The sequence below is a fragment of the Maylandia zebra genome, linkage group LG11 (assembly GCF_041146795.1).
Source record: "Maylandia zebra isolate NMK-2024a linkage group LG11, Mzebra_GT3a, whole genome shotgun sequence".
NCBI lineage: Eukaryota > Metazoa > Chordata > Actinopteri > Cichliformes > Cichlidae > Maylandia > Maylandia zebra.
This window is the reverse complement of record NC_135177.1, coordinates 36,335,900-36,361,437: the sequence shown is the minus strand read 5'-3', so window position 1 is coordinate 36,361,437 and position 25,538 is coordinate 36,335,900. Positions and strand designations below refer to the sequence as shown.

The following is a 25,538-nucleotide window of genomic DNA, read 5'->3' as shown; positions in this document are numbered from 1 at the left end:
TTGATGGAAAGGCGGTAACATCTATTTCAACTCGGTTTATTTCTATGGCGCAAAATTAGAACAACAGTCGCATCAAGGCGCCTCCGTTATTCAGGCGGGCTGACAGCTGGGAGGAGAGAGACGCAGAAAAGCGGAGGTTTTTCCGCCTCAGCGTTTACAGAAAGTGAGAGAAAGCAGCGGGAGAACAGTGCCTCACACTAAGCTGCTTCACAAACACTGAAGAATGATTTTCCATCAGCAGTGATTCCTGGTGTTCACATTTTACATGAAGTATTGAAGGTAAGCGCGGCATTAAGTTCTGCTTCCTCCTGGAAGTTCACATTCGTAGTTCTGCTTCCTTGTTAGGGGAGTGCGAAGGCCCTCTATCTGCTCTGTTTCTTATTATTATTATTATTCAGGCAAAACAAGTGCCTGTTTGAGGGCCTAAACATGCTCAAAAACTCAGCCACCTATTTGGGGTTCTATTGCATAACCTTCATATTTGGTCAGTGTCAACTACACACCCGGGCCATGTTAAACTGCGGAGCTTTTGAGTTTTCGGGACACGGTGAGGCCGTGGCGCCACGGCGAATTTCGATGATTCGCCATGAAAATCTTATTGCCTCTCACTCTGTCATACATTGTCCGACCTGGACCAAAGAGCACACATATGATAAGGCTTCAGCCCTGAAACATCTGCAACCTCAAATTTCTCCAGGAAAGACTTTTTTTTTTTTTGCCTGTCCCGTTTGGATCTTTAGCCATCAGAATTGTTGTCTGAAGGCCAAGAAAGATGCTGTACTTTACCAATTGGATCATCGTAGCCTTGCCATATTTGTCCATTTGATTGACCTTCATTATAATTATGTATTTATTTTATTTTTGGTTGTTACAGGCGGGACAGACATGACTGGGGGATAGGACAGGGAGAAAGAATGAAAGAAAGAGAGGGAGAGAAAGAGTTTTTTTTTTTTTTACCTGGATCACCTGTTGAGAAAGAAAAAAGAAAACAAGCAGAAGAAGACGAGAGCAATACAATAAACAACATCATGATGATCTATGTGAATATAACAGTAAATACTAAATATTAAACCTTATTGTGCAGCACGTAAGATCGACAGCGCACAGTGTGCTTTGAGGTAGGATCCAAAAAGGGTGTAGTTTGTGTGTGTGAGTCCCCGTGTGTACACCTGTGAACGCGCTTGTTTTTAAAAGGTTCCTTCATGTAAGTAAATAAAAGCCTTGTTGAGAATTAAAGTGTTTCTCACCTGTGAGAATCTAGAGGGCTTTTAATTTGAAAGAGTTTGTATAAACCAGGGGTGGGCAATTAATTTTCGCAAGGAGGCACATTTGAAAACGAGACTGTTGTGGAGGGCCTTTCCAACAAGCTGAACTCAAACTCACACTCACGCTGCTGTGGGTTGCATGTTTTTATTACACAATTTTACTCAAGTTTCAAGCTGATGTTTGACGTTCACGTCCAATCACAGTTTTCATTTGGGTGATAGAAAAGTAACAAACGTCCATGTCAGTAATGTTGTCATTAGTGAAATACAAAGCAGTCAGTTTCCATCCATCAAATGAACAAACAGCAGACATGCTGTCCTTCATGTATAATATGATTTCTTCATTTTCCAGGTGGTAACTATGACGACTAAGAAGCTGCTCATTGAAACACTGAACCAGTTGAGTCCAGAGGACTTTGCTGAGTTCAAGTCACTCACTGAACTGGAGAAAGATCTATCATCCAAGCCAAGGGGCCGACTGAAAACAGCAAACACACAGGATGTAGTGAAGCTGATGGAGGAGATGTACAGAGGAAAGAGTGTGGAGGAGACCAGAAAGGCTTTAATGAAGATGAACAGGACTGATCTGGTGCAGAGATTATCAGGTATCACCTCAGGAACCACAAATAAGAGAACAAAGACTTAAATATGTGAGAATACTGCACATAGTTTATCACATTCATATGAAACCAGGTGCTGACTGATAGAAAAATCTCTTGACTCTGTGTTGTGTAGTGAATGATGAACAAAGACGTTTATATTTTCGTGCTGCTTTTTATAACGTGGATTAGAGCAGAATATGTGCAGGTCAGGCAGGCTGGCTCATTACAGGAGGCTCAAACACAGCACACTACAAAATAATAGCAGCTTATAGCCGGTGTGCAGTGATATTATGTGACTGTTTCAGGACTTCACAATTACAACAAACCACTGAAACTCTTCTTATTAACAGTTAGACAGTTACAGAGGTCACATGCTCTGTATAGTGGTCGCACACATGCTGATACCTAATGATCCCACACAGTGCAGTGATCCACTGCCTCTGAGAGAGGGCGCCATTGAGCCAATAAACATCACAAATCCATTGTGGTTATTATGGAATCACATACAACATAAACACTGTTACACAAGCTCAGTTACAGTATTTTGATCCGATCAGAACAAAAACATCCAACATCATTCAACATGGTTGGAAAGTCTTCAAGCAGCTCTACAGGTTATAATTATGTCACTATTAACCCTCATCATACTGACTGAAGTCTGTGGTAGATTTTTGTCATACCTCACAGATGTGTTTTTTTCTATCATTTAAATTTTTAATGAATTTGTTAGTTTGTTGCTAATGTTTCACACAATTTTCTATTTCTGCTTTGATTGGTGCTTCTTTAAAAATACAAATGTTTGTAGGTGTCAGAGGACTCCAGTCAAACAATTCCACCTTTACAGTTTTAATAAATGGGACTTATTAACTGTATTGTGAATTTATTCAGTTGCAGCTGGTCCTAAATTAAAGCAACACACAGTATCTAGTATCTGTCAGTGTTTATAAAGAAGAAAGACTCAGATGCCATCACTGCCTTCATCGTCTGGATGGGGAACTTTCCAGACTAGAAGTCATCAGAATGTTGGAGACGTAGCTGCATCTACTGTACCTGAGAGAGCTGGAGTTCTCTGGTCACGCAACCCATATCAAGGAAGCATGTAACAGACACGCATGTGCAGCACGCTTTGGAGAGACAAAGCGCTTCATGGAGTCACGACCTCCAGCTCTCACTGGGGCAGTTTGAATCTGAATGTGCAACAAGTGGGTGAAAGTAGCACCTCCAAGTTTTAGGCCATGGTTCTCAGCTGGTAAAGGGTGGAGTGCTCACTCCAGGTCACGGACGAGTTCCCCCATTTGGAGGAGTTTAAGTATCTAAGGGTGTCGTTCACAGGGGAGGGGAGAGTGGAGCAGGAGACTGACAGATAGATTAGTGCTGTGTTTGCAGTGATGTGGATGCTCTGCTGATCTGCCCTGGTGAGGAGAGAGCGGGCCCTGATGTTTTAGATTTGTAGGTGGAGCTATGTTCCTGCCCATGCATATGGTCACAAGCTCTGAGGACTGAAAGAATGAGATTATGGATACAAACAGAAATGAGTTTCCTTTAAGTCTATCTGGGAATGTCCAAGTTATGTCCAAGTTACGGTTGGTTAGCATGGGAGAGGCAGCCTGGGACCCTCATTGGACAGAAACGCCCGGTCTGGAGTCGACTCCCGTCACGTTCAAAGACATGTAGTGTATATTTATATATGTGTGTGAGTATATATACACACACATAAAAGTGATCAGAGTATCCTGTGTGTGCTCTCATTCACAAAGTTAGGCCTCTCTCTAAAATCATTATTAACGAGTTAACGAGGTTTAAGTGTCACTTTGATGTGAAATCTTTCATGTTCTAAATCCTCATAAAGCCTGATGATAAAACAGTTTCTAATCTGACTTTTTCTCTTTCTTTTCTCCTCAGACAAACAGTTTCCTCCACTGAGCCAGAGAGTGAGTAACGTCACATCAGTCGACTTCACACAGTTCAGCTTTGATTCAGTAGATGAAGACTGAAAATGATCTTCATCTTCAACACAAATCATACACATGAGATTCAAGCTGCAGCTTTGTCATGTACACATGAGTTTTATACATGATTGGTATAGAAATATTAAACCTTATTTACATTTTAAAAGCACATTAAATTCAAGTCTTTCTGTTTATCAGTAAAGATGCGAGCAGTTAAAGCTCCCCTCTGTTTGTAAAATCAGGAGACTCACTGCAGTTTTTGTAGCTCAGTCTTTGACAGAGTTACAGTCAGGCAGTAAAACAGAGTCACAAACCTGTTCATGAAAATTAAATCCTTCAAAAAGAGGAAAAAATGAGCCAAGAAATAAAAAACCAATCCAAGCAGGTACCCACCGAGCACCAGATGTTCATGGAGGTTATTTTCTGCTCTACATCTGGTCGACCGGTCATGACCTTAAAAAGACGCAGCTTTATGTCTGAAGGTCAAAGGTCATCTTTTCAGGTTTTTAGAAGGAATTGGATTCAAACATGAATTTATTTTTAGCACACTAAAATGTTTCTGTTGATTAAAAATCAAGCAGACATTTGAATGGTGCATCGCTGTCATGTGACCTCTGTTTTTACCAGGTGGAAACGATGGAGTCTCTTATTGAGCTGCTTTTGGAGACACTGGCTGATCTGAGAGGCAGCGAGGTCAGAGACTTCATCCAGATCCTGAGAAGAAAACGTGGCTCAATGAGCCCCATGAGTCTGTCTGAGATGTCAGGTCCTGCCGGACATGGTTATATGCCGGACGTGCAGGACGTGCAGGACGTGCAGGACGTGGTGTTTTGGATGGTGAGGACTTTTGGCCAACAGTCAGTGGAGAAGATCGTGGAGGTCTTAAAGGAGATGAAGAGGACTGATCTGGCTCAGAGGCTGACAGACAGCAGCTCAGAAGCTCAAAGTAAGATAAAGACAAAACATGTTAAAATCATAAAAGTGTTTCTGCTTCAGTTCATATTAGAAACAGTCAGATTTACAGAGCAAAGAGAGCATTGTTGACGAGCAGAAAATGATGTTCAGCAGGTTTAAATGTAACTTTTTTTTTGATCTCTGTGTATTTTTTTAAAGCTCGATTAGCTTTTATTAAACACTTATTTCCATTTCTGTTAATTTCTCTTTTTTCAGACAAACATCTGGATGAACATCTGTCTGCACTGATCCATAAAGTGAGTAACGTCTCATCTGTCTGACTCTGCAGAGTTCAGCTTTGATTCAATAAGATGCAGTTTGAAAATCATAATTTCATCATTTAGATTAAACAGTTGTCACAGAAATGTTTTTAGATTAAAAATCAAACATTATTAAAAAGTGTGTTTACATAAATACATCTTAATAAATAAGATAATAAAAGAAAACAAAGTGTTTCAGAGAAAACATTGAAAACATTCAAAGTTTAAAACAGCTACAAAAACATAAATCTGTAATTTTCTCAGTGAGGAAACATTTTTTCTTTATGAATGTTTGCTTTGAATTTTCCAGGTTGCAACAATGGCAGCTGTTACAGATGTGCTTCTAGAAACACTGGAGGATTTGAGTGATCAGGATCTCAACAAATTCAAGTTGTTCCTGCAGTTCACTTGTTTTCAGAAGAGTCTTCCACAAATCAAACTGAATAATGGCAGAAGAGGAATAGTGAATGAGATGATTGATAAACTTGGTCATCAGTCTGTGGAGGTGATCAGGGAGGTTTTAACAGACATGCAGAGAACTGATCTGGTGCAGAGGCTGTCAGAGAGCAGCTCAGGACTCAAAGGTAAGAGGAAATAATCTGTCAGAGTTTCTGTAATAACTTTAATACATTTTATTTATTCATTAAAGTTTATTTAACCAGGAAAAAAATAAACTTGTGACATTAAAAATCTGTTTTACAAGAGTGTCCTGGCCAAGAAGGACAGCTGTACAATAATCATAAGCTACATAAATTAATACAACAGATATGTTGGGATTATTCTTAACTGTGTGTGGAAGGATTTTAAATATAATATTACACATTACAGTAAAAAAAAAAAATCTAAAGAATTAAATCAAAACCTATCAGAGAAACTCACAACAAGAACTGCATAATATAAACTTTATTATCATTTATAAATGAAAGAATTTGTTTCCTCTGATTTATTTTGGACAGACGTTGATAAATGAACACATTCAGGTTGTACAAACACAGTAAAATTAAACAGATTTGTTTTCATATTTCAATGTTTAAAGTAAAAATATTCAGCTTATTGAATCAGTGACTTTCTTTAGTAAATGTTCTTTTAAAGCTCTTTGAACTTCTTTCCTTTGAAAATATTTTTCTTTGTTTTTTGCATTTTGAGCTCATTAATATCAGTCTTGTGTTGTAAATGGATCTTTATGTTAGCTTTGATTGAAACTCCACTATGGAGACAGACGACCTGTATGAGGTAAATGATTCAAAGTCTTTTCAGTGATTTCTCTGTGATTGTGTAACTATGGCCTCCTCCTGCCTTCAGTCAGCACAGCTGAAAGTGAAATATTAAAGCTTTTTATTGTCCGGACTCAGTGTTATACTCAGGATGAGCACACATAAAGGACACACACAGTGTCTGTGTCATGTAGTTACAGTTTGTATTCAATGTGTTGCAGCTGCAGGATCATCAGCTGAAGGATTTGATGTGGAGGAAACAGAGAAAGGTCAGTGTCCAGAAAACACATGAATCAATAAATACACTCATTGATATGAAGATGAAGAAGATGAAGAAGAAGAAGAATTACTGAATGAAACAGAACTGGATCATTTCCTCACACGTTGATAGTTTCCCATCAAATATGACTTCATGTTAACAAGTTTAATGTTGTTATTAATCCAACTTACAAGGATCATCAGAATGAAATCAAAGCATCAGTTATTTCAAAGTGTCTGATTATTAACACTGATGTTAAATCAGTCATGAATGAAGCTTTTAATCTTTCTTTTCTGTCAGAGAAACACTCTGAGGATGAACGTTGGCCTGCACTGATCCACAAAGTGAGTCATGTCACATCTGTCTGACTTCAGATCATCCAGCTTTCATTTCATAAACACAGGATAGAAATCTTCAATAGAAACAAATGATTTGATTTTGATTGGAAAAGTCAAAGTTTGATAAGTTGAGCGTGTGCAGTGAGGGAGGTCTGCAGCAGGTCAGAAAAGTCCTGAACTTGTTAACAGAAGCAGAATAATTGTTAATCAGCTGTTTGTGATCATTGTGACAAATATGACCAATGACATCATCACCTTATGTGATGGATGATGTCATCTAAACACATCTACATTTGTAAAGTGTTGATGAGAAAACAAACAAACCTGAAAGTGAGAAATGTCACATTTATCTCATGAACATTTTCTTTGAATTTTCCAGGTAGAAACGATGGAGTCTGTTATTGAGCTGCTGCTGGAAGCTCTGGATGGTCTCAATGAGCCGGAGCTCAGTGAGTTCAATAAGAACCTGCAAGAAATTCATCTTCACAAATATGACTCAGTCTTTTCATTGATGCGGTACATGAGGACAGACCTGCAGGACACAGTGTTTCTGATGGTGCTGACTTATGGCCAACAGTCAGTGGAGAAGACCATGGAGGTCTTAAAGAAGATGAAGAGGACTGATCTGGCTCAGAGGCTGTCAGACTGCAGCTCACTGCCTCGAAGTAAGACAACAAAATCAAAACTCATTAAAGTCATAAAACTGTTTTCATGTCTCATAAACGTCTGACTAAAGTCTTCTTTGACTTTATAAATAATATTTGTAATAAAGACAAAAAAACACATCTTTAAAACATATTTTATGGCTGTTCTGGAAAAATCTACTTCAATAAATACATAAAAATGAGACCAGATTAAATCAAAATACTCTGTGAGGAGGAGTAAAAATGACTCCTTCATACTGTTTATTATTGCTGAGGAGGTTTCAGTGTAATTCTGCATATTGTCCATTTTTCCAAAGTCATATTTCCTGAATAATTGTCAGTTAGTTGTTAAATGTGTTTGTCATGAGTGACTTTGAGCACTTTTCTCCTCAGAGAAACACTCTGTGGATGAACGACGCTCTGCACTGATCCACAAAGTGAGTCATGTCACATCTCTGATTCAGTACAAGACAGCAGGCTGAAAGTCAGAGGACTAAAGTATCATCAGTTCTCATGTTGACTCATTTTTCTCATGATTTCTGCTGGATGTTTGTGACAAACTGAAGCTTCATTCAGTTTGACTTCTTCAGCAGTAATTTTCTGCAACACTAATGTCAGGATGTCTTTACCACTGAGGATGAGCTGAGGAAGTGTCAGCATGTACATTTGTCCTGACTCTTCAACAGGACAGAGAAATCTGAAAACATCAAACACTTTCAGATTAAACAGGAAACTTTATTCTACTTACAAATATTAATAAAGAATGAAAGATGATGTGAAATCAGGGAAAGATTCTTGATGGATATATTTCAGTTTTTATCTGCACAGTGAGAGAAGAACTGCAGCCTGTAAAGAAAAAGTATTCAAACCCATAAAAGTGGATCACAGTTTTATATTTTCTTCATTTTTTTCATAAATGTACTGCAACTAGTAAATAGATGCTTGTGTTTGGCTAAATAAATATGTGACCCCGTGATTGTGTTTATTGTTCCAGATGGCAACAATGGCAGCTGTTAAACATCTGCTTTTAGAAACTTTGAATGATTTGAGTGATGAGGAGCTCGAGACATTTAAGAGGCTCCTGCAGACGATCCTTCCTTGGAGGAATCTGTCATTCTTCTCATATAGGTTGAGTCCATCATCAACCAGAGCAGATATAATGAATCTGATGGTGGATGAACTTGGTCATCAGTCTGTGGAGGTGACCAGAGAAGTTTTCATGCACATGAACAGAACTGATCTGGTGCAGAAGTTACCAGAGAGCAGCTCAGCATCCAGAGGTAAGGCCAACATGCATGAGTGTAAACTCTGTGTCATCAACAGGTTTTTGTGTTGGTGGTGTCATGGTGGTGCAGTGGTTAGCACTGTGTCCTCACAGCATGAAGGTTGTGTGTTTGAGCCTCCTGGTTGGCTGGAACCTTTCTGTGTGGAGTTTGCATGTTCTCCCTGTGCCTGCATGCTTTTCCTCAGAGTGCTCTGGTTTCCAGTCCAAACACATGCTTGTTGGCTTTATTGCTGGTTCTAAATTAAATGTGGGTGTGAAAGGTTGTCTGTCTGTTTAAAACCTGAGGTGGACAGGTGTACCCTCTCTCATTATCACAGCTGGGAACCCCCAGTTACTTTGGTTGGACAGGATGGAGGGTTTCTTTGTTGGGTTCTTATGTCATTTTATAGTTTCACATGATTTTCTCTTTTAAATCATCTGTGTCGTCTGAAGGCTGATTCTACTTGGATGTGTGATGATGTTTGAATCCTCAGAGTTGATTGTAAATGTCTTTCCTCCTCAGAGAAACACTCTGTGGATGAACATGGAGCTGCACTGTTGAAGAGAGTGAGTGTGACTTTAACTCAGCTTTCATTCAGTAGATTCAGGCTGTAAATCATCCTCATCTTGAACATTAAACACGATGAAACAGACGAAGCATCTCTGAAACTGGATGCTTCTCACAGTGTTAATGTGGAGTCTGCAGCAATAATGTTTCCACTGACGACAGAGTGAAGGATCTACTACTGACGATAAAACCAGGAAATGACATCTTTAGATTTTTCTTTGTCTTTGAAAATCTTCAACATCAAAAGTCCTAAAATATCCATTTCCACATTTCATGCACTCACTTTACTTTTTAAAAAATCAAAACACAAACATTCAGTTAGAGAAATGAGAACATTTAGTTTTTAGTCCTGATGGAGAGGGAGTCTTATGAGACCAAAGTTTTACAGACACATAAAAACAGTTCATGAAGGCAGCGAGGTAAACATCATCAGCACCACAGATGTTACCAGCTGTTCCTTCAGTGATCATTCTGAAGAATATTATTAATTGTAAATTTTTTATGGGTTTTATTAAAATTTAAAAAGCTGCACAACTAGTTTGAACTTAATTTTGATTTTGTCTTTACAAATTAAATGAGCACAATTTAGCAATATTTAAAATGCAAAGTGAAGGGACACACACACACACACACACACACACACACACACACACACACACACACACACACACACAATAAATACATAAATAAAGAGGTGGAAGACGAGAAAGGAGAATTGTACAGATGTGGAAATGTTCTGTTTACACGAGAGCGCAATTGTCTGTCAGAAAAATCAATACTGAACGAAATAATTGTGATTTTGATTTTCCAATAATCATGCAGCTCTAATATTCTACATGTCTACTTCAGAGACACTGAGGAAGTTCAGAGAAATCAAACTTTAAATCTCCCCACAGTGAAATGACAGTAACTTAATAAATGCTTTGTATTTTTCAGGAAGAAGCAACGACAGCTGTTAGAAACATTCTTGTGGAAATCCTGAGACATTTGAATCAAAAGGATCTCGAGGAATTCAATTTGTTGCTGCAGTTCACGCGCTTCAAAATGGGCCTGCCACGAATACAGATATATCCAAACATGACAGATGAACTAGTGAAACAGATGGTTGATAAATGGGGTCATCAGTCTGTGGAGGTGATCAGGGAGGTTTTAACAGACATGCAGAGAACTGATCTGGTGCAGAGGCTGTCAGAGAGCAGCTCAGGACTCAAAGGTAAGAGGAAATAATCTGTCAGAGTGTCTGTAATAACTTTAATACATTTTATTTATTCATTAAAGTTTATTTAACCAGGAAAAAATAAAATTGTGACATTAAAAATCTGTTTTACAAGAGTGTCCTGGCCAAGAAGGACAGCTGTACAATAATCATAAGCTGCATAAATTAATACAACAGATATGTTGGGATTATTCTTAACTGTGTGTGGAAGGATTTTAAATATAATATTACACCTTACAGTAAAAATTAATTTAAAGAATTAAATCAGAGAAACTCACAACAAGAACTGCATAATATAAACTTTATTATCATTTATAAATGAAAGAATTTGTTTCCTCTGATTTATTTTGGACAGACGTTGATAAATGAACACATTCAGGTTGTACAAACACAGTAAAATTAAACAGATTTGTTTTCATATTTCAATGTTTAAAGTAAAAATATTCAGCTTATTGAATCAGTGACTTTCTTTAGTAAATGTTGTTTTAAAGCTCTTTGAACTTCTTTCCTTTGAAAATATTTTTCTTTGTTTTTTGCATTTTGAGCTCATTAATATCAGTCTTGTGTTGTAAATGGATCTTTATGTTAGCTTTGATTGAAACTCCACTATGGAGACAGACGACCTGTATGAGGTAAATGATTCAAAGTCTTTTCAGTGATTTCTCTGTGATTGTGTAACTATGGCCTCCTCCTGCCTTCAGTCAGCACAGCTGAAAGTGAAATATTAAAGCTTTTTATTGTCAGGACTCAGTGTTATACTCAGGATGAGCACACATAAAGGACACACACAGTGTCTGTATCATGTAGTTACAGTTTGTATTCAATGTGTTGCAGCTGCAGGATCATCAGCTGAAGGATTTGATGTGGAGGAAACAGAGAAAGGTCAGTGTCCAGAAAACACATGAATCAATAAATACACTCATTGATATGAAGATGAAGAAGATGAAGAAGAAGAATTACTGAATGAAACAGAACTGGATCATTTCCTCACACGTTGATAGTTTCCCATCAAATATGACTTCATGTTAACAAGTTTAATGTTGTTATTAATCCAACTTACAAGGATCATCAGAATGAAATCAAAGCATCAGTTATTTCAAAGTGTCTGATTATTAACACTGATGTTAAATCAGTCATGAATGAAGCTTTTAATCTTTCTTTTCTGTCAGAGAAACACTCTGAGGATGAACGTTGGCCTGCACTGATCCACAAAGTGAGTCATGTCACATCTGTCTGACTTCAGATCATCCAGCTTTCATTTCATAAACACAGGATAGAAATCTTCAATAGAAACAAATGATTTGATTTTGATTGGAAAAGTCAAAGTTTGATAAGTTGAGCGTGTGCAGTGAGGGAGGTCTGCAGCAGGTCAGAAAAGTCCTGAACTTGTTAACAGAAGCAGAATAATTGTTAATCAGCTGTTTGTGATCATTGTGACAAATATGACCAATGACATCATCACCTTATGTGATGGATGATGTCATCTAAACACATCTACATTTGTAAAGTGTTGATGAGAAAACAAACAAACCTGAAAGTGAGAAATGTCACATTTATCTCATGAACATTTTCTTTGAATTTTCCAGGTAGAAACGATGGAGTCTGTTATTGAGCTGCTGCTGGAAACTCTGGATGGTCTCAATGAGCCAGAGCTGCATGAGTTCAACTGGAGCCTGCGACAAATTCATCGCAAATATTACTCAGTCCTCTCATTGATGCGGTACATGAGGACAGACCTGCAGGACACAGTGTTTCTGATGGTGCAGACTTACGGCCAACAGTCAGTGGAGAAGACCATGGAGGTCTTAAAGGAGATGAAGAGGACTGATCTGGCTCAGAGGCTGTCAGACTGCTGCTCACTGCCTCGAAGTAAGACAACAAAATCAAAACTCATTAAAGTCATAAAACTGTTTTCATGTCTCATAAACGTCTGACTAAAGTCTTCTTTGACTTTATAAATAATATTTGTAATAAAGACAAAAAAACACATCTTTAAAACATATTTTATGGCTGTTCTGGAAAAATCTACTTCAATAAATACATAAAAATGAGACCAGATTAAATCCAAATACTTTGTGAGGAGGAGTAAAAATGACTCCTTCATACTGTTTATTATTGCTGAGGAGGTTTCAGTGTAATTCTGCATATTGTCCATTTTTCCAAAGTCATATTTCCTGAATAATTGTCAGTTAGTTGTTAAATGTGTTTGTCATGAGTGACTTTGAGCACTTTTCTCCTCAGAGAAACACTCTGTGGATGAACGACGCTCTGCACTGATCCACAAAGTGAGTCATGTCACATCTCTGATTCAGTACAAGACAGCAGGCTGAAAGTCAGAGGACTAAAGTATCATCAGTTCTCATGTTGACTCATTTTTCTCATGATTTCTGCTGGATGTTTGTGACAAACTGAAGCTTCATTCAGTTTGACTTCTTCAGCAGTAATTTTCTGCAACACTAATGTCAGGATGTCTTTACCACTGAGGATGAGCTGAGGAAGTGTCAGCATGTACATTTGTCCTGACTCTTCAACAGGACAGAGAAATCTGAAAACATCAAACACTTTCAGATTAAACAGGAAACTTTATTCTACTTACAAATATTAATAAAGAATGAAAGATGATGTGAAATCAGGGAAAGATTCTTGATGGATATATTTCAGTTTTTATCTGCACAGTGAGAGAAGAACTGCAGCCTGTAAAGAAAAAGTATTCAAACCCATAAAAGTGGATCACAGTTTTAGATTTTCTTCATTTTTTTCATAAATGTACTGCAACTAGTAAATAGATGCTTGTGTTTGGCTAAATAAATATGTGACCCCGTGATTGTGTTTATTGTTCCAGATGGCAACAATGGCAGCTGTTAAACATCTGCTTTTAGAAACTTTGAATGATTTGAGTGATGAGGAGCTCAAGAAGTTTAAGAGGCTCCTGCAGACGATCCTTCCTTGGAGGAATCTGTCATTCTTCTCATATAGGTTGAGTCGATCATCAACCAGAGCAGATATAATGAATCTGATGATGGATGAACTTGGTCATCAGTCTGTGGAGGTGACCAGAGAAGTTTTCATGCACATGAACAGAACTGATCTGGTGCAGAAGTTACCAGAGAGCAGCTCAGCATCCAGAGGTAAGACCAACATGCATGAGTGTAAACTCTGTGTCATCAACAGGTTTTTGTGTTGCTGGTGTCATGGTGGTGCAGTGGTTAGCACTGTGTCCTCACAGCATGAAGGTTGTGTGTTTGAGCCTCCTGGTTGGCTGGAACCTTTCTGTGTGGAGTTTGCATGTTCTCCCTGTGCCTGCATGCTTTTCCTCAGAGTGCTCTGGTTTCCAGTCCAAACACATGCTTGTTGGCTTTATTGCTGGTTCTAAATTAAATGTGGGTGTGAAAGGTTGTCTGTCTGTTTAAAACCTGAGGTGGACAGGTGTACCCTCTCTCATTATCACAGCTGGGAACCCCCAGTTACTTTGGTTGGACAGGATGGAGGGTTTCTTTGTTGGGTTCTTATGTCATTTTATAGTTTCACATGATTTTCTCTTTTAAATCATCTGTGTCGTCTGAAGGCTGATTCTACTTGGATGTGTGATGATGTTTGAATCCTCAGAGTTGATGGTAAATGTCTTTCCTCCTCAGAGAAACACTCTGTGGATGAACATGGAGCTGCACTGTTGAAGAGAGTGAGTGTGACTTTAACTCAGCTTTTACAAAAAATAGTTTTTAGTATTGATAGAAATGAAATAATGTTTTCTTATGAAACTTGAAGTTTTGCAGTTCATAAAGAGAGTGAAGTAAATATCAAAACCGCCAGCTGTCTCTTCAGTGATTATTCTAAAACATATAAATATTCATGAAGACATCTTTTTTAATTAATATTTGATATTTCTACTTCATTTTCACTGGAAATTAAATAAAAAGAAACTTTTAAATCGTCCAACAGAGATATTATACAGTAACTTAATACATTGTTTTGGTTTTACAGGTAAAAGAACAGGAAGCTGTCAGACAGATTCTCTTGGAAACACTGAATGAATTCAGTCAAAAGGATCTCGGGAAATTTATTCTGTTGCTGCCGTTCACGTGCTTTAAGATGAGCCTGCCACAAATGGTGAGGTACTGGTATCCAAACAGGACAGAAGACCTTGTGGATCTGATGGTGGATAAACTTGGTCATCAGTCTGTGGAGGCGACCATGGAGGTTTTAACAGACATGAACAGACCTGATCTGATGCTGAGGCTGTCAGAGAGCAGCTCAGGTGAGACCAAACAAAGTTTAATAAACAGATTTTCATAATTTACAATAAACTTGTTTAAACAACTTCTAATCAACAAACATTAAAATAAACAGGAAACACAACAGACGTCCAAAAGTAACTTTGCATAAATGATCAGAGCTGAATCCAACCTTTCTCTCTGTCTCTGTCTTGTTCTGACATCACTGGTGAGAATATTTGAATTCATCAGCTTTTGATCATCTTAGACGTCACTCAGCTGCACGTCCTGCTGAACATGTTGTTCTGATGTTGAAGCAGCACTGCACAGCATAAAGTGATCAAACAGCAAACATGTGGACAGTTAGAGGATGATTTTATATGTCAGCATAACATCATTCATTTGAATTCTTTGTGTCTCAACAAGGACGAAAAACTGAAAGAAGTTCAGAGCTTGAAGGTTGTCAGAGCCTGACGGTAATCCCTTCCATTCATCCATTTATTGCTAAAGTTTCTTTCTTTATAAACATGTGTACTTATTGACTAAAGAGACTGTCCTCTGCAGCAGGACTGCAGTGATTGGACTAAACTTGAACCTGAGGTGAACAGTACAGATGCAGACGAGGCTCCAACTTACAGGTAAATCAACTTCCTGAATGCTGCAGCACAGCAAACTGGAACTACAGGAAACAGTTCAGCTTTGGATTTATTCCCAGAGGAAATTCTTCATTTTGCATCCGATTCACACGACTACTCTCTGTGTTTCCATTCACTCTGTTGTTCCTTCATGAGTGTGTATTTAATTCCTGTTTCAGCCTTCAGTCTGCAGCAGGACACTTTGAATGCAGAGTGTCGGGCTTGCGCTGGGTCTGTAAGGGAAAGACCAGCTTTCAGTACCAGTTTAGATCTTGGGAGGGACACATGGAGAGGATGGAGAGCAGACAATACATGCCTGCAGGTCCTCTGATGGACGTCACAGTCACTGCTGGGAAGTTAAATGAAGTTCACCTGCCACACTGGATCTGCATCGGTAAGAGGACATGAAGGAAGACTTTCAGATGTTTGACATTTCTGACAGTGAGCGCACAAACTGTTATAAACTGTTCTTCTCACCATGTTTGTGTTGTTGTGTTCTCCTGCAGATGACATCCCTGACATATTGGACACGTTTGCAGTCCTTCACATAGATGACTGTGGAGATGTTGTGGAAAAAGTGTCTGAGGTCACACCAACACATGTCAAGTTAACTGAACCGATTTTCTCTCCGAGAGCGGTCCTGATGAAACTCGGCATTCCTGTGAAAATCGGCTGCAACGTGTTGATCTATCAGACCAACACAGCTTTCCTCACACTGCATGTTTATCTGATCCCACGTGATCCTGGGCTACAGCAGGTTATTACATGTTTCACAGTATAATAGGCAGAATTCAGGAGAATGAATAAATTAATATATAAAACTGGCTAATGTGTTACATGGCTTTTTAGTATCTTTGCACTTTATTCTTCACAGGTAATGAAGCAGAGGGAAGTGCCCCATGGATACAGAGCTATCCTGAAGCCAGATCCAGAGAAGTCCTTGAAAATTCTTGATCGTTTCACACTAACAGCAGATGTGGATGGTGCAGAAATCTGTCCTGAAGTATGGTTTGAAATGCTTTCATTTCTTTCCAAATACATATTTGCATAATAGGCTGAGAATAAATAGTCCAGCTGTCGTCGGCAGCCTTCATGCATTTTACTGAGCAAAGAAAGGATTCAGTAAATATTCAATAAGAAGAGCTGATCTGGAAGAAGTGAACATGATTTACTGAGATAGAAAAATGAACGAATCTATTTGGTGATTTAACGCTGATGAACCTTGATTGCAGTGTTAGGATTTAGGACAGGACCCCCCAAAACAGTAAGAGCAATCTTACTGTGGCAGGGAAGTTTGACTCTATAGAATGAAAACAGTATTGTTAGCTCAAGCATGACCAAAGCACAGAAAATGAGTGTAATATATTATAATAAATAGGATATACTAAGTGATCGTAGCAAAAAGAAGGTTGGGAAGGGTAGGGTGAGGGAAAAGCAAGCACAATAGAGACCGAGCCTACATCAGAGGCTGGAGTCCTGGATGGTGAATGGAGAGCAGACAGAAGAGATTGAAGTCTGATGAAGCTCAGAGAGTGAAACTTGTTAGCAGGAGCAGAAACATGACAAAAGATACAAAAGGCTTTGATACACCACCAGCTATATGCTGACTTACCAGGCCTTTAACATTTGAGTGACTTTGAACCAGGAAAAGAAAAAACATGAATGATGAGAGAAAACATGGATACAGGATGATGCTGGAACTGGATCAGATGCATGAACCATAGGCCGGTGCAGACCAGCAGTCCATTTGTGGACGAGAGAAGGTGGAAAGCTTTGAGAACCTGCTGAAGCTGCAGCTTTTGAAATATCACTGTGGAGTAGTAAAGGCAGAAATAGTAACTTACAAATATCCATACCATACCTCTCTCTTTCCCGTTGCTCTTTCTTTCTTTAACAGGATTTAAAGCTCAGATATCCAAGTGGAAAGCCAAATTTCTTTGAAGTTTACACTGAAAGTCCAGATGGAAACTTCCACCTTAAACTCACATCAAAAAAAGATCTTCAGCCAGTATGGACCTGTACAGTTCGAAAAGGTTAACTTTACATTTTCAAATTTGTCATCACTTTATTGTATTAAATGAGTACAATTACATGTTAGCTCAACATTGTCAGTAAGCTATATGTAGCAGCAATCTTCGGTCCTTCTTTGCTGCTTCTGCAGGACGTACATTTTCTGACTCGTCCTTTTCTAAGATAGTTTGTGTCTTATTCTGTAGGAAGAAACAAGGCGAATGTAAAACAGGAAACATGTTATTTATTCCACGCAAAACCCAAAACTACAGAACAGATATCTCTGGTTGGAGCCCCGTTGACATTTTCCTGATATTATACCTCAAACAGCTATAAACAGTGACGGTCAGAAAAGTGTTGCTTACTTGTCCAACCTTTCATCACCACACGGTGGCCCAATGCACACCGTTTTATTACACCTACCAACAACACAACAGAACAAAGCGGGATGAATTTATAGAGCGTAATATATTAAATTACAGCGTAAAATATTGAAGATTAAAATGAGAAACAACACAAATTAAAGATCATAACAAAATACTTAAATATGGCCGATGGATTGGAGTAAAGTTTCTTTAAAATTTTATATTTATACGTTTTATGTTCCTTGATTATTTTCAGCCGAATACCAAAGCACTGATCAAGCACAAGGTAAGATATTTCAGATTATTTGTATAATAACTGCATTTAACATTTTACAGTAGTGAGTTTTCTTTGGTTTAAATTTCACAAGTTTACCAAAATTTACCAAAATTTGTTGTTAATCCAGAGACGTTGCTCATCCATGCCATAGCCCAATTGACTCCACTGTTAATTGTTGGTCGTATTTCATACTGCTGCAACTTGTGCCTGAGGAGGAGAGGACTTCATTTAGAATTCTGAGAATTTAAATCAGGGGTGCACACACTTTTTCAGCATGCGAGCGACTTATGAAATGACCAAGTCAAAATGATTGACCTACTATGAAAATGCAAAACATATATTTATAAACATATGGAGTATTCATTCAGGCATGTTGCATAACTGTATGAACCCATATTACACAACACAACTCTGTACATTTTTTGATATTACCTTACTCTGATGACTTGCACTGAATGGAATCAACCAGGGATGCACAGTCTGGACGGTAGCTGCTGATAGTCAGCCTCAAGTACACTTTCAAATAATCATCAGTCACGGTGGAACGGTATTTGGACTTAATCTTCTGGGAAAAGGCTGAGTCACATGAATAAGTGCAGCTGCAGTCAAGGAGGTAACACATTTCCTAATGTTGGGGTACTTTTCCTCTGCAAGTTCCAGAACTGTCCGTTAGCCCTGGACTTAAACTCAGCTTAGTGTCAAAATCTCATCCTCTATTTCAGAAAAATTCCGGTGAAACAGTGTATAATTCACCTGTTTTTCTTCATTGGTTCATTCGAAGACTTCTCTCCTAAGCCACTGTGAAAACTACACAGCATTAACAAAATAAACACTCAACGTAAGACACAGCACCTAAAATGACACTGTACAAGAAAACAAAGATAAAATCAATAAATACCTTGTTGGCTGCATGCTGCAAAAAGGGAATTACTCCCCATTCTTCTGAGGGTTCCTTATAAGTGTCTAGTTAAAGTCCATTCCACTTAACTTTCAATAAAGAGCATTACGGCTCATTCTTGCTACCTGCTTGCAGGTGTTTTCTTAGGCTTCCAAAAAGGAGACAACAAGACTTGTAAGCAGGCTTGACCTTAAAAATAAAAGCACCATAACTTGAACTACATAAAATAACATAAATAATGTACAGCTTAAACAATTTACAACGATGACATGGACCTTGACAAGATAAAGAAATGATCTAAATTATATAAACAATATCATCATGCCAACAGCTACACAGTGTTTCAAATTTTGATGCGAGTGGATCAACCTCTGCATCTTCCCAAAAAGGGTAGCATGTGAATGTATCGACTGCATCCATTATCTCTTTCATGTGGAGCAATTTTGCGCATAACGCTTGTTGGTGTATTATGCAGCGGTAATTGAGGAAATCCGGAATAACATTGTCCTCCCTGCACCTGGCAGTGAATCCATTTGAGTGGCAAACCATCCGTGGTGATGGACACCAATTTGTATACTGGGAGCCTGGTTTTCCCAATAAATTTATTGAAAGACTGAAAAATGTTTCAGTTTGCTAGCATAATGAAAGTTAAAAAGTTTGAACATTTGTTAAGAAATTAAAAACTTTCCTTGTTATTTTTAACAGCTGCAGGATCCTCAGTGGGAGCAGCTGCTGTCAGCTCTCAGTCGGCTGGTAGGTTCATCAATATTAACTCAGTTTTATATAATGAAACACAGAAAACTGATCAATACTAACTGTGCTTATGTTCCCCAATGACTAAGATGTTGCTTTAAATGTTAGAGATGATTAAATTGAAACTAAAGCTTTGTCCTGTGTGGCATGACCCTGACCTTTGACCTTGAAGTATCACATACTAAGATGGTGTATTTGATTATCTTCACCCATGTGATTGGAGCAGAATTGGCTGAAATCTTTGGCTTCTATACGCTGTCAAAACTTTATGGCATCATTGTGAACTGAAAAAATGGATTATTTCAAACATTATAAAGATGCACAGCACACTGAGAATCCATAGCATAACGTGCAAACATGACATCAATTTACCTGCTGATTGCAGCGAACAAACATTTCCACAGAGGGCGTTGGCATTTTTAATTAGCGATCCAATTATGCACAAATTTAGTACATCAAAACTCAGTTCATCAGTCTTTGTAGTGAAATAATGTCTTTAAACTCCAATAGCGTCACCGTTTTCCTTTACGGCTTAAACAATATTATCACTCACCAGCTTTGATGAACGAGTGATATGTTGATCCAGGCCTCAACATCAAATCTGTCGGGAGTACTCACAGACGATCCAGTAACTTTTATTCGAGTTCGACGGTGATCCTTGAAATCCATATATCCAACATATCCATTAATGAAAGATTATTCCTTTGTCCACGGGCAGGTTTTTACTTTTTATAGTGGCAATTCCTTTTGTTTGACAAACCAAACATCCCACAATTAAAAGTCCACAAGCCACTGCTGCACCGAGATACTATTTCGTACGCAGGCAAAAGAAGTCCACTGTCCAAACTTGAAAGTTGCGTTTTTATGGTTTATTTTATCCAGTTTGGCAATAACAAGATCCATTTTTTTTTGTTACTTCCTGCTGCTTCTCCTTCTCTAGTAAAAAACCATAGGCCCACCCCAGTGCATGCTGGTCCTATACCAGTCTCTTTATTTATAGAAACAAAATGGCCCTACAGCTCTTACTGACTAATTTAACAAACATCAAACAAACAAAACACTGAAACAAATATTAACCTACAAATAAACTTGTAAATAAACCCCAAAATATAAATAAACTAACAACAAACTTTAACAAATTTCCAAATAATAAAAAATAAGAACAAATAGCTCCAACAAAAGCTTTGGGGTCTGTTTTACTGTAGAGTATTACTCTAGTAGTAATCACCAGAAATCAGTTTAAGCTGCTGGTGGGGAGACTCGCCTCCCTGTAACTGCCTTTGTCTGCGTGCCTGCCCTTCTGTCTCTAGCAATATAACTAACTGACGAGCCCAACAAATGAAATGATCACTAGTGCAGTCATTAAAAAGTAAAAATGTAGGAAAGCAGAGGAACTACAGTCTGTGTTTCCATTAGACATTTTTATTAGTTTGCTGTTATCATGGCAGATAATCAGACCAATTAATTTATTGAAGTAAATTTTCCTCAAAAACTTAGAGCAACCTTTTATTGATATTGTAAATGAGTGATTTTCTTTTTTTTTTAAGTAGACCAGAGTTTAGTGGAATATTCTTTGGTGTAGTTGTTTAATTGTTTTAATTTGGTGGCACTGAGTCTCTAATGTTTCAGTTTGCTAGCATAATGAAAGTTAAAAAGTTTGAACATTTGTTAAGAAACTAAAAACTTTCCTTGTTATTTATTAACAGCTGCAGGATCCTCAGTGGGAGCAGCTGCTGTCAGCTCTCAGTCGGCTGGTAGCTTCATCAATATTACCTGTTCTGTGGTTTTATATAATGTGACACATAGAACGCTGATGAATCCTAGTGAACCGTCAATCACACCTTTTTCCCGCCACAATTTTACTTTTCGTTAGCTTACATACTTTGTTCTGTCTTCAAGTTTTCATTCTAAAGGAGAAGCTCTCAGTCTCTCAGCTCTCGGTGGCAGCGAGTCACTAAACTCAATCCTGCTTATATTTCTTTCTTTACAGAGATAAATATAATATTCATGTATTCAGCCCTCTGTGAATCACTTCCTTATCATGCTGGAGGGGTTTGTGAGTCCCAGGCTTCTTCCTGAACAGCTGATTTCCTCCAACAGAGTGATGATGGTTGTGTTGTCTTCTAACTTCATGAAGATTAACAATCTGAACAGCAGCCTGTTTGACAGGAAGTCCAGTATCCAGTTGCACGATGTGTTCCTGAAGACCAGAGTGACGAGTCTGCCAGTCAGCTTCACAAACAGCCTGCTGAGAGAGAGTTTGTTATATTTCACATGTATGAAGAGAGAGTGCAGGGCAGTGAAGACGACATCATCTGTGGCTGTATTCAGCTAACGACAGTTATTATTAAAGCTAACGCCTACTGGTAGATCAGCCCAGTAAATACGGTGTTTCTGTGTTTTTACTGGTTCATCTGTTTCACTTTCAGATGAATCCCAAAGAAGTGGTAAAGTACAAGGTTAGATGTTTCACATGATTTGTGTATAAAAAGAACTGCACTTTGTGTTTGGCTGTGGTGGGTTCCCTTTGGTTGCTGACCTCATATTTGAAGTACTGCAAAATGCCAGGGAATGAATGAATAAGCTCTTGTTCAACAATGGCACCAACCAGCTTTTCCAAATCTACTGATGCTGTTGACTGGACTGTCAAAATGCATAAATCGAGTCAGTTCTACTTTTACCACCAGTTTTTAGCACCAGTTAACGAATGTTTTTAGATGTTAAAGAATTCAACAGAACTTGTGGTAAAATGCCAAATATAGAACTGAACCACATAGTGCCATTTTCTGTATGAAGCTGCTGGCTCTGTGGACATGAGGACGATCAGTTTGAGATATTCTCAGATATCTATTGTTTGCAGCACTGAACTGGTGTCCCTGACTTGACTGAAGACAGGTGGGATAGAGTTTTATCCTTAATGGGGACGATGTTCAGGAAACTGGAAGTGTCAGCAGGTGTTCTAAGGAGCTCTGAAAGAAAAGCATCTGGACGTCTTTCAGTTTCTTGAAGACGTTTCAGAAGCTTCTTCAGTTCTAAGAGCGACTGGTGGAGCGTCCCAGATTTTAAGCCCTATGGGAATGTCCCCAAGAGGGTCGTGGACCCCCTATTGATCCTCTGCCTAATCACATGAGCAGTACTAGAAAAATTACCATTCCTGGTGCAACTCTGTAAGCCTTAGTCTTCTGCAAGAACAACACATTTCACAGCTGTCTGTGGCTGTTTTATCATGTCATCAATACTTGCATGCAATGTGGCAGCTGTTGGAGAGATGTGATATAAAACTCTACAGAAAGATCCACAGTAAACACTGGAGTGGAGTTTGAATCTGATGCTGAAGAAGATGAGGAGCAAGACAGGGCACTGAAGTGTTCACACTGTGTACATTTCTCTGTCTCGCTCACCTTCCTGTGAACTCATCAAAATCATGCAGAGCAACAAAAACTGCAACCTGGGGCAGTCCTTATTAAGGGTTACTTACTGTGGACCACATCTCAGAGTGTTCATATTTAATATCACTGATGCTGTGATTCTTATATTTACATAACACAATAATATCAGCTGGACAGGAAATGTTTGAAAGGCTGCCTGAATCATTAAGAAGGGTCTGATGTGATCAGCACCTGGATGTGAGCTGATTGTCAGCAACGTTTCCTTCACTTTGTCTGGAGTCAGTCTTGGCTGTTGGATCATAGAGAGTGATGGATTCAGGATTTGCTGATTGGGCATTTTGTGACAGAGAAAAGTTGTTTCATTTATTATGTATCATGTATTTATTTTATTACAAAACTTTACAAGTAAAGATAATCTCATTTTTATGTCCTTTCTCAGAGGAAAACACTGTGGACAAACATCTGTCTGCACAGATGCAGAAAGTAAGTAGAACCAAATGATTCTGTCCTCACACCACAGCTTCACTTAATTCATTACTTATACCTGTTATTAAAAAATGATCACGTGTGATGGTTTTGTTTACTTATCAGTTATCCTCTAAGAAGGTTATTATTAAATCACTTTGTTTGTTCCCAGGTGTTAACAGTCCAATCAGACAGAGAGCGGATTATGGAAATATTAGAACACGTGGAAAAGAAGGACCTTAAAAAGTTCAAGTGGCTTTTGGTGGAGCTCAAACCCATCCCAAAGAGCGAACTGGAGGATGCCAACATCTGTGACCTGGTGGATCTGATGTTCGGGGCCTACACCCAACATACTGTGGAGGTGACCAAGGAGGTTTTTAGGAAAATGAACAGGAATGATCTGGTGCAGAAGTTGTCAGACACGAGCTCGAGATCCAAAGGTGAGAAACTAAATGGTGTAATTTATTCCATTAATGTTTTACTGTCAAAACTTTATATATTCACTGTTCTTAAAAACACGCATTTATTTTAAAGTCAGTACATGACTGTAGTGTGAACTCAGAGTGATGAGACTTCAGTTTGAAACATGGAGGGTTTGTAATCTAGGAGCAGATTTGAGATTAAACTTTAAAATTCTACCACGAGTTTGAGTAAAATGATGAAAGGAAATCAGTGAATGATCAGTGCAACTGTTAAATGTACAGACTGAATGTCTGATGTTACAGTACTGCAAATACTTAATGATTTCAAAAGTAATATCTTTATATATATTCTTAATCAGTCACCATCTGGTGTGAGCGCACTTTACTTATAAAAATTGGTTTGTTTTTAAAGGAAGTACATACAGACGGGTAGTTTGTTAGAAGCTTCTTCCTGGTTCTCCTGGATTCTGTCCTCTTTATTCCGTCTCTTCCTGTGTTCTCAGACTGACATCAACGTGATGCTGAGATCAGGTCTGTGGGTCTGACCATCTGCTGCAGGACTCTTTATGTCTCTGACTCTCTGTTCGGGCTCGCTGTCCTGCTGCAGGATAGATGCGTCACTCTTAGTCCTGGCGATGGATCAGAATCTGTATTTTAACATTCGTGAGATTCTAAACCTCAAACTCCAGAGTTGCAGCTGTGAACCTGCACAGAGCCTCCATGATGTTTCCCTTTTACCTGCACACACCTGATCCAGACAGCGAGCAAAGCAACATCTGTGTGAATCTACACAGCATGGCTTTGATTTGGTGCTTGCTGCATGAACTGATCAACTCTGATAAATTATTATATTTTCACTGGTGACATGGGGCTAAAAATATGATCAGATTTATCCACATGTTTTCTTTATTAATGTGACAATGTTGGTATCTGTGGCTGTGTGGACGATGAGAGGAAATGTAAAAAGAAATGAATTTGTTTTAGTGGTTTTGTTTGTTTTTTGTTACTCATATGTAGAATGACTGCATCCTGAAGCACGAAGAGATGATTTTACAGTGAGTTCCTATATCTTCTGTCATAGCAGCACATTCAGTTTTTTCTAGCAGTACAGTGTGTGACAGACTTTACAGAGTTCCTGTTGTGCTTTTCTTCGTTCATATTCTTCATACTTCATATAAATATTGTTGTTTGATGCTCATATTGAACATGATCTTTTCCCCTCTTCTTGTGGTCGTTGCTCCGTCTGGAGGAGAAAAGTTTCAGGACCAACTGGGTGAAGGTTTGACGTTACTGAGGATTACAACACGTCTGTTTGTCATATTTTAATCAATGAGAATTTTTTAATTGGATAAACATTTGAGAATTTGATACTGTCATGTATTTGTTTGTTTTGTTTTTTTGCTTTTTTACTAATTATTTTCAAAATATTCTTTTATCTGATATAAAGAACTTTAAACCAATCACTGCCTTGTTTGTCAAAGCTGCTGTACAAATAGCTACAACAGTGATGTCTGTTTACTGTAAGACGGTCATTTTAAAATGTTTTCTTAATTTTAAAAACTAGAATAATCACCTCTGAA

At 38.3% G+C, this 25,538-nt stretch overlaps 1 protein-coding gene and 1 long non-coding RNA gene across 8 annotated transcripts; one reads left to right on the top strand and one right to left on the bottom strand.

Annotated features, from left to right (window-relative positions):
- LOC112431633 (uncharacterized) lies at nucleotides 1–25,538 on the top strand. 7 transcript variants are annotated; one of them, XM_076890295.1, is made up of 33 exons: nucleotides 1–279; nucleotides 1,618–1,870; nucleotides 3,770–3,798; nucleotides 4,444–4,762; nucleotides 4,987–5,027; nucleotides 5,341–5,614; nucleotides 6,466–6,513; nucleotides 6,804–6,847; nucleotides 7,221–7,506; nucleotides 7,879–7,922; nucleotides 8,480–8,765; nucleotides 9,273–9,316; nucleotides 10,254–10,530; nucleotides 11,368–11,415; nucleotides 11,703–11,746; nucleotides 12,120–12,402; nucleotides 12,775–12,818; nucleotides 13,376–13,661; nucleotides 14,169–14,212; nucleotides 14,515–14,788; nucleotides 15,171–15,220; nucleotides 15,309–15,382; nucleotides 15,559–15,773; nucleotides 15,886–16,136; nucleotides 16,254–16,382; nucleotides 17,277–17,412; nucleotides 18,011–18,040; nucleotides 19,635–19,682; nucleotides 21,389–21,436; nucleotides 22,112–22,141; nucleotides 23,511–23,554; nucleotides 23,709–23,976; nucleotides 24,462–25,538. In XM_076890295.1, exons 2-33 carry the CDS (start codon nucleotides 1,627–1,629, stop codon nucleotides 24,464–24,466), a joined length of 4,287 nt encoding a protein of 1,428 aa, XP_076746410.1. In that variant the 5' UTR covers nucleotides 1–279; nucleotides 1,618–1,626; the 3' UTR covers nucleotides 24,467–25,538. The 7 variants fall into 7 exon arrangements, with proteins under 7 accessions (XP_076746410.1, XP_076746411.1, XP_076746412.1 ...); XM_076890296.1 differs by lacking the exon at nucleotides 22,112–22,141; XM_076890297.1 differs by lacking the exons at nucleotides 21,389–21,436; nucleotides 22,112–22,141.
- Nucleotides 15,477–15,990, bottom strand: LOC143421155 (uncharacterized). Its single transcript, XR_013100907.1, has 3 exons — nucleotides 15,857–15,990; nucleotides 15,696–15,765; nucleotides 15,477–15,612 (listed from the first exon to the last, which is right to left on the bottom strand). It is a non-coding gene; the product is annotated as an uncharacterized LOC143421155 (long non-coding RNA).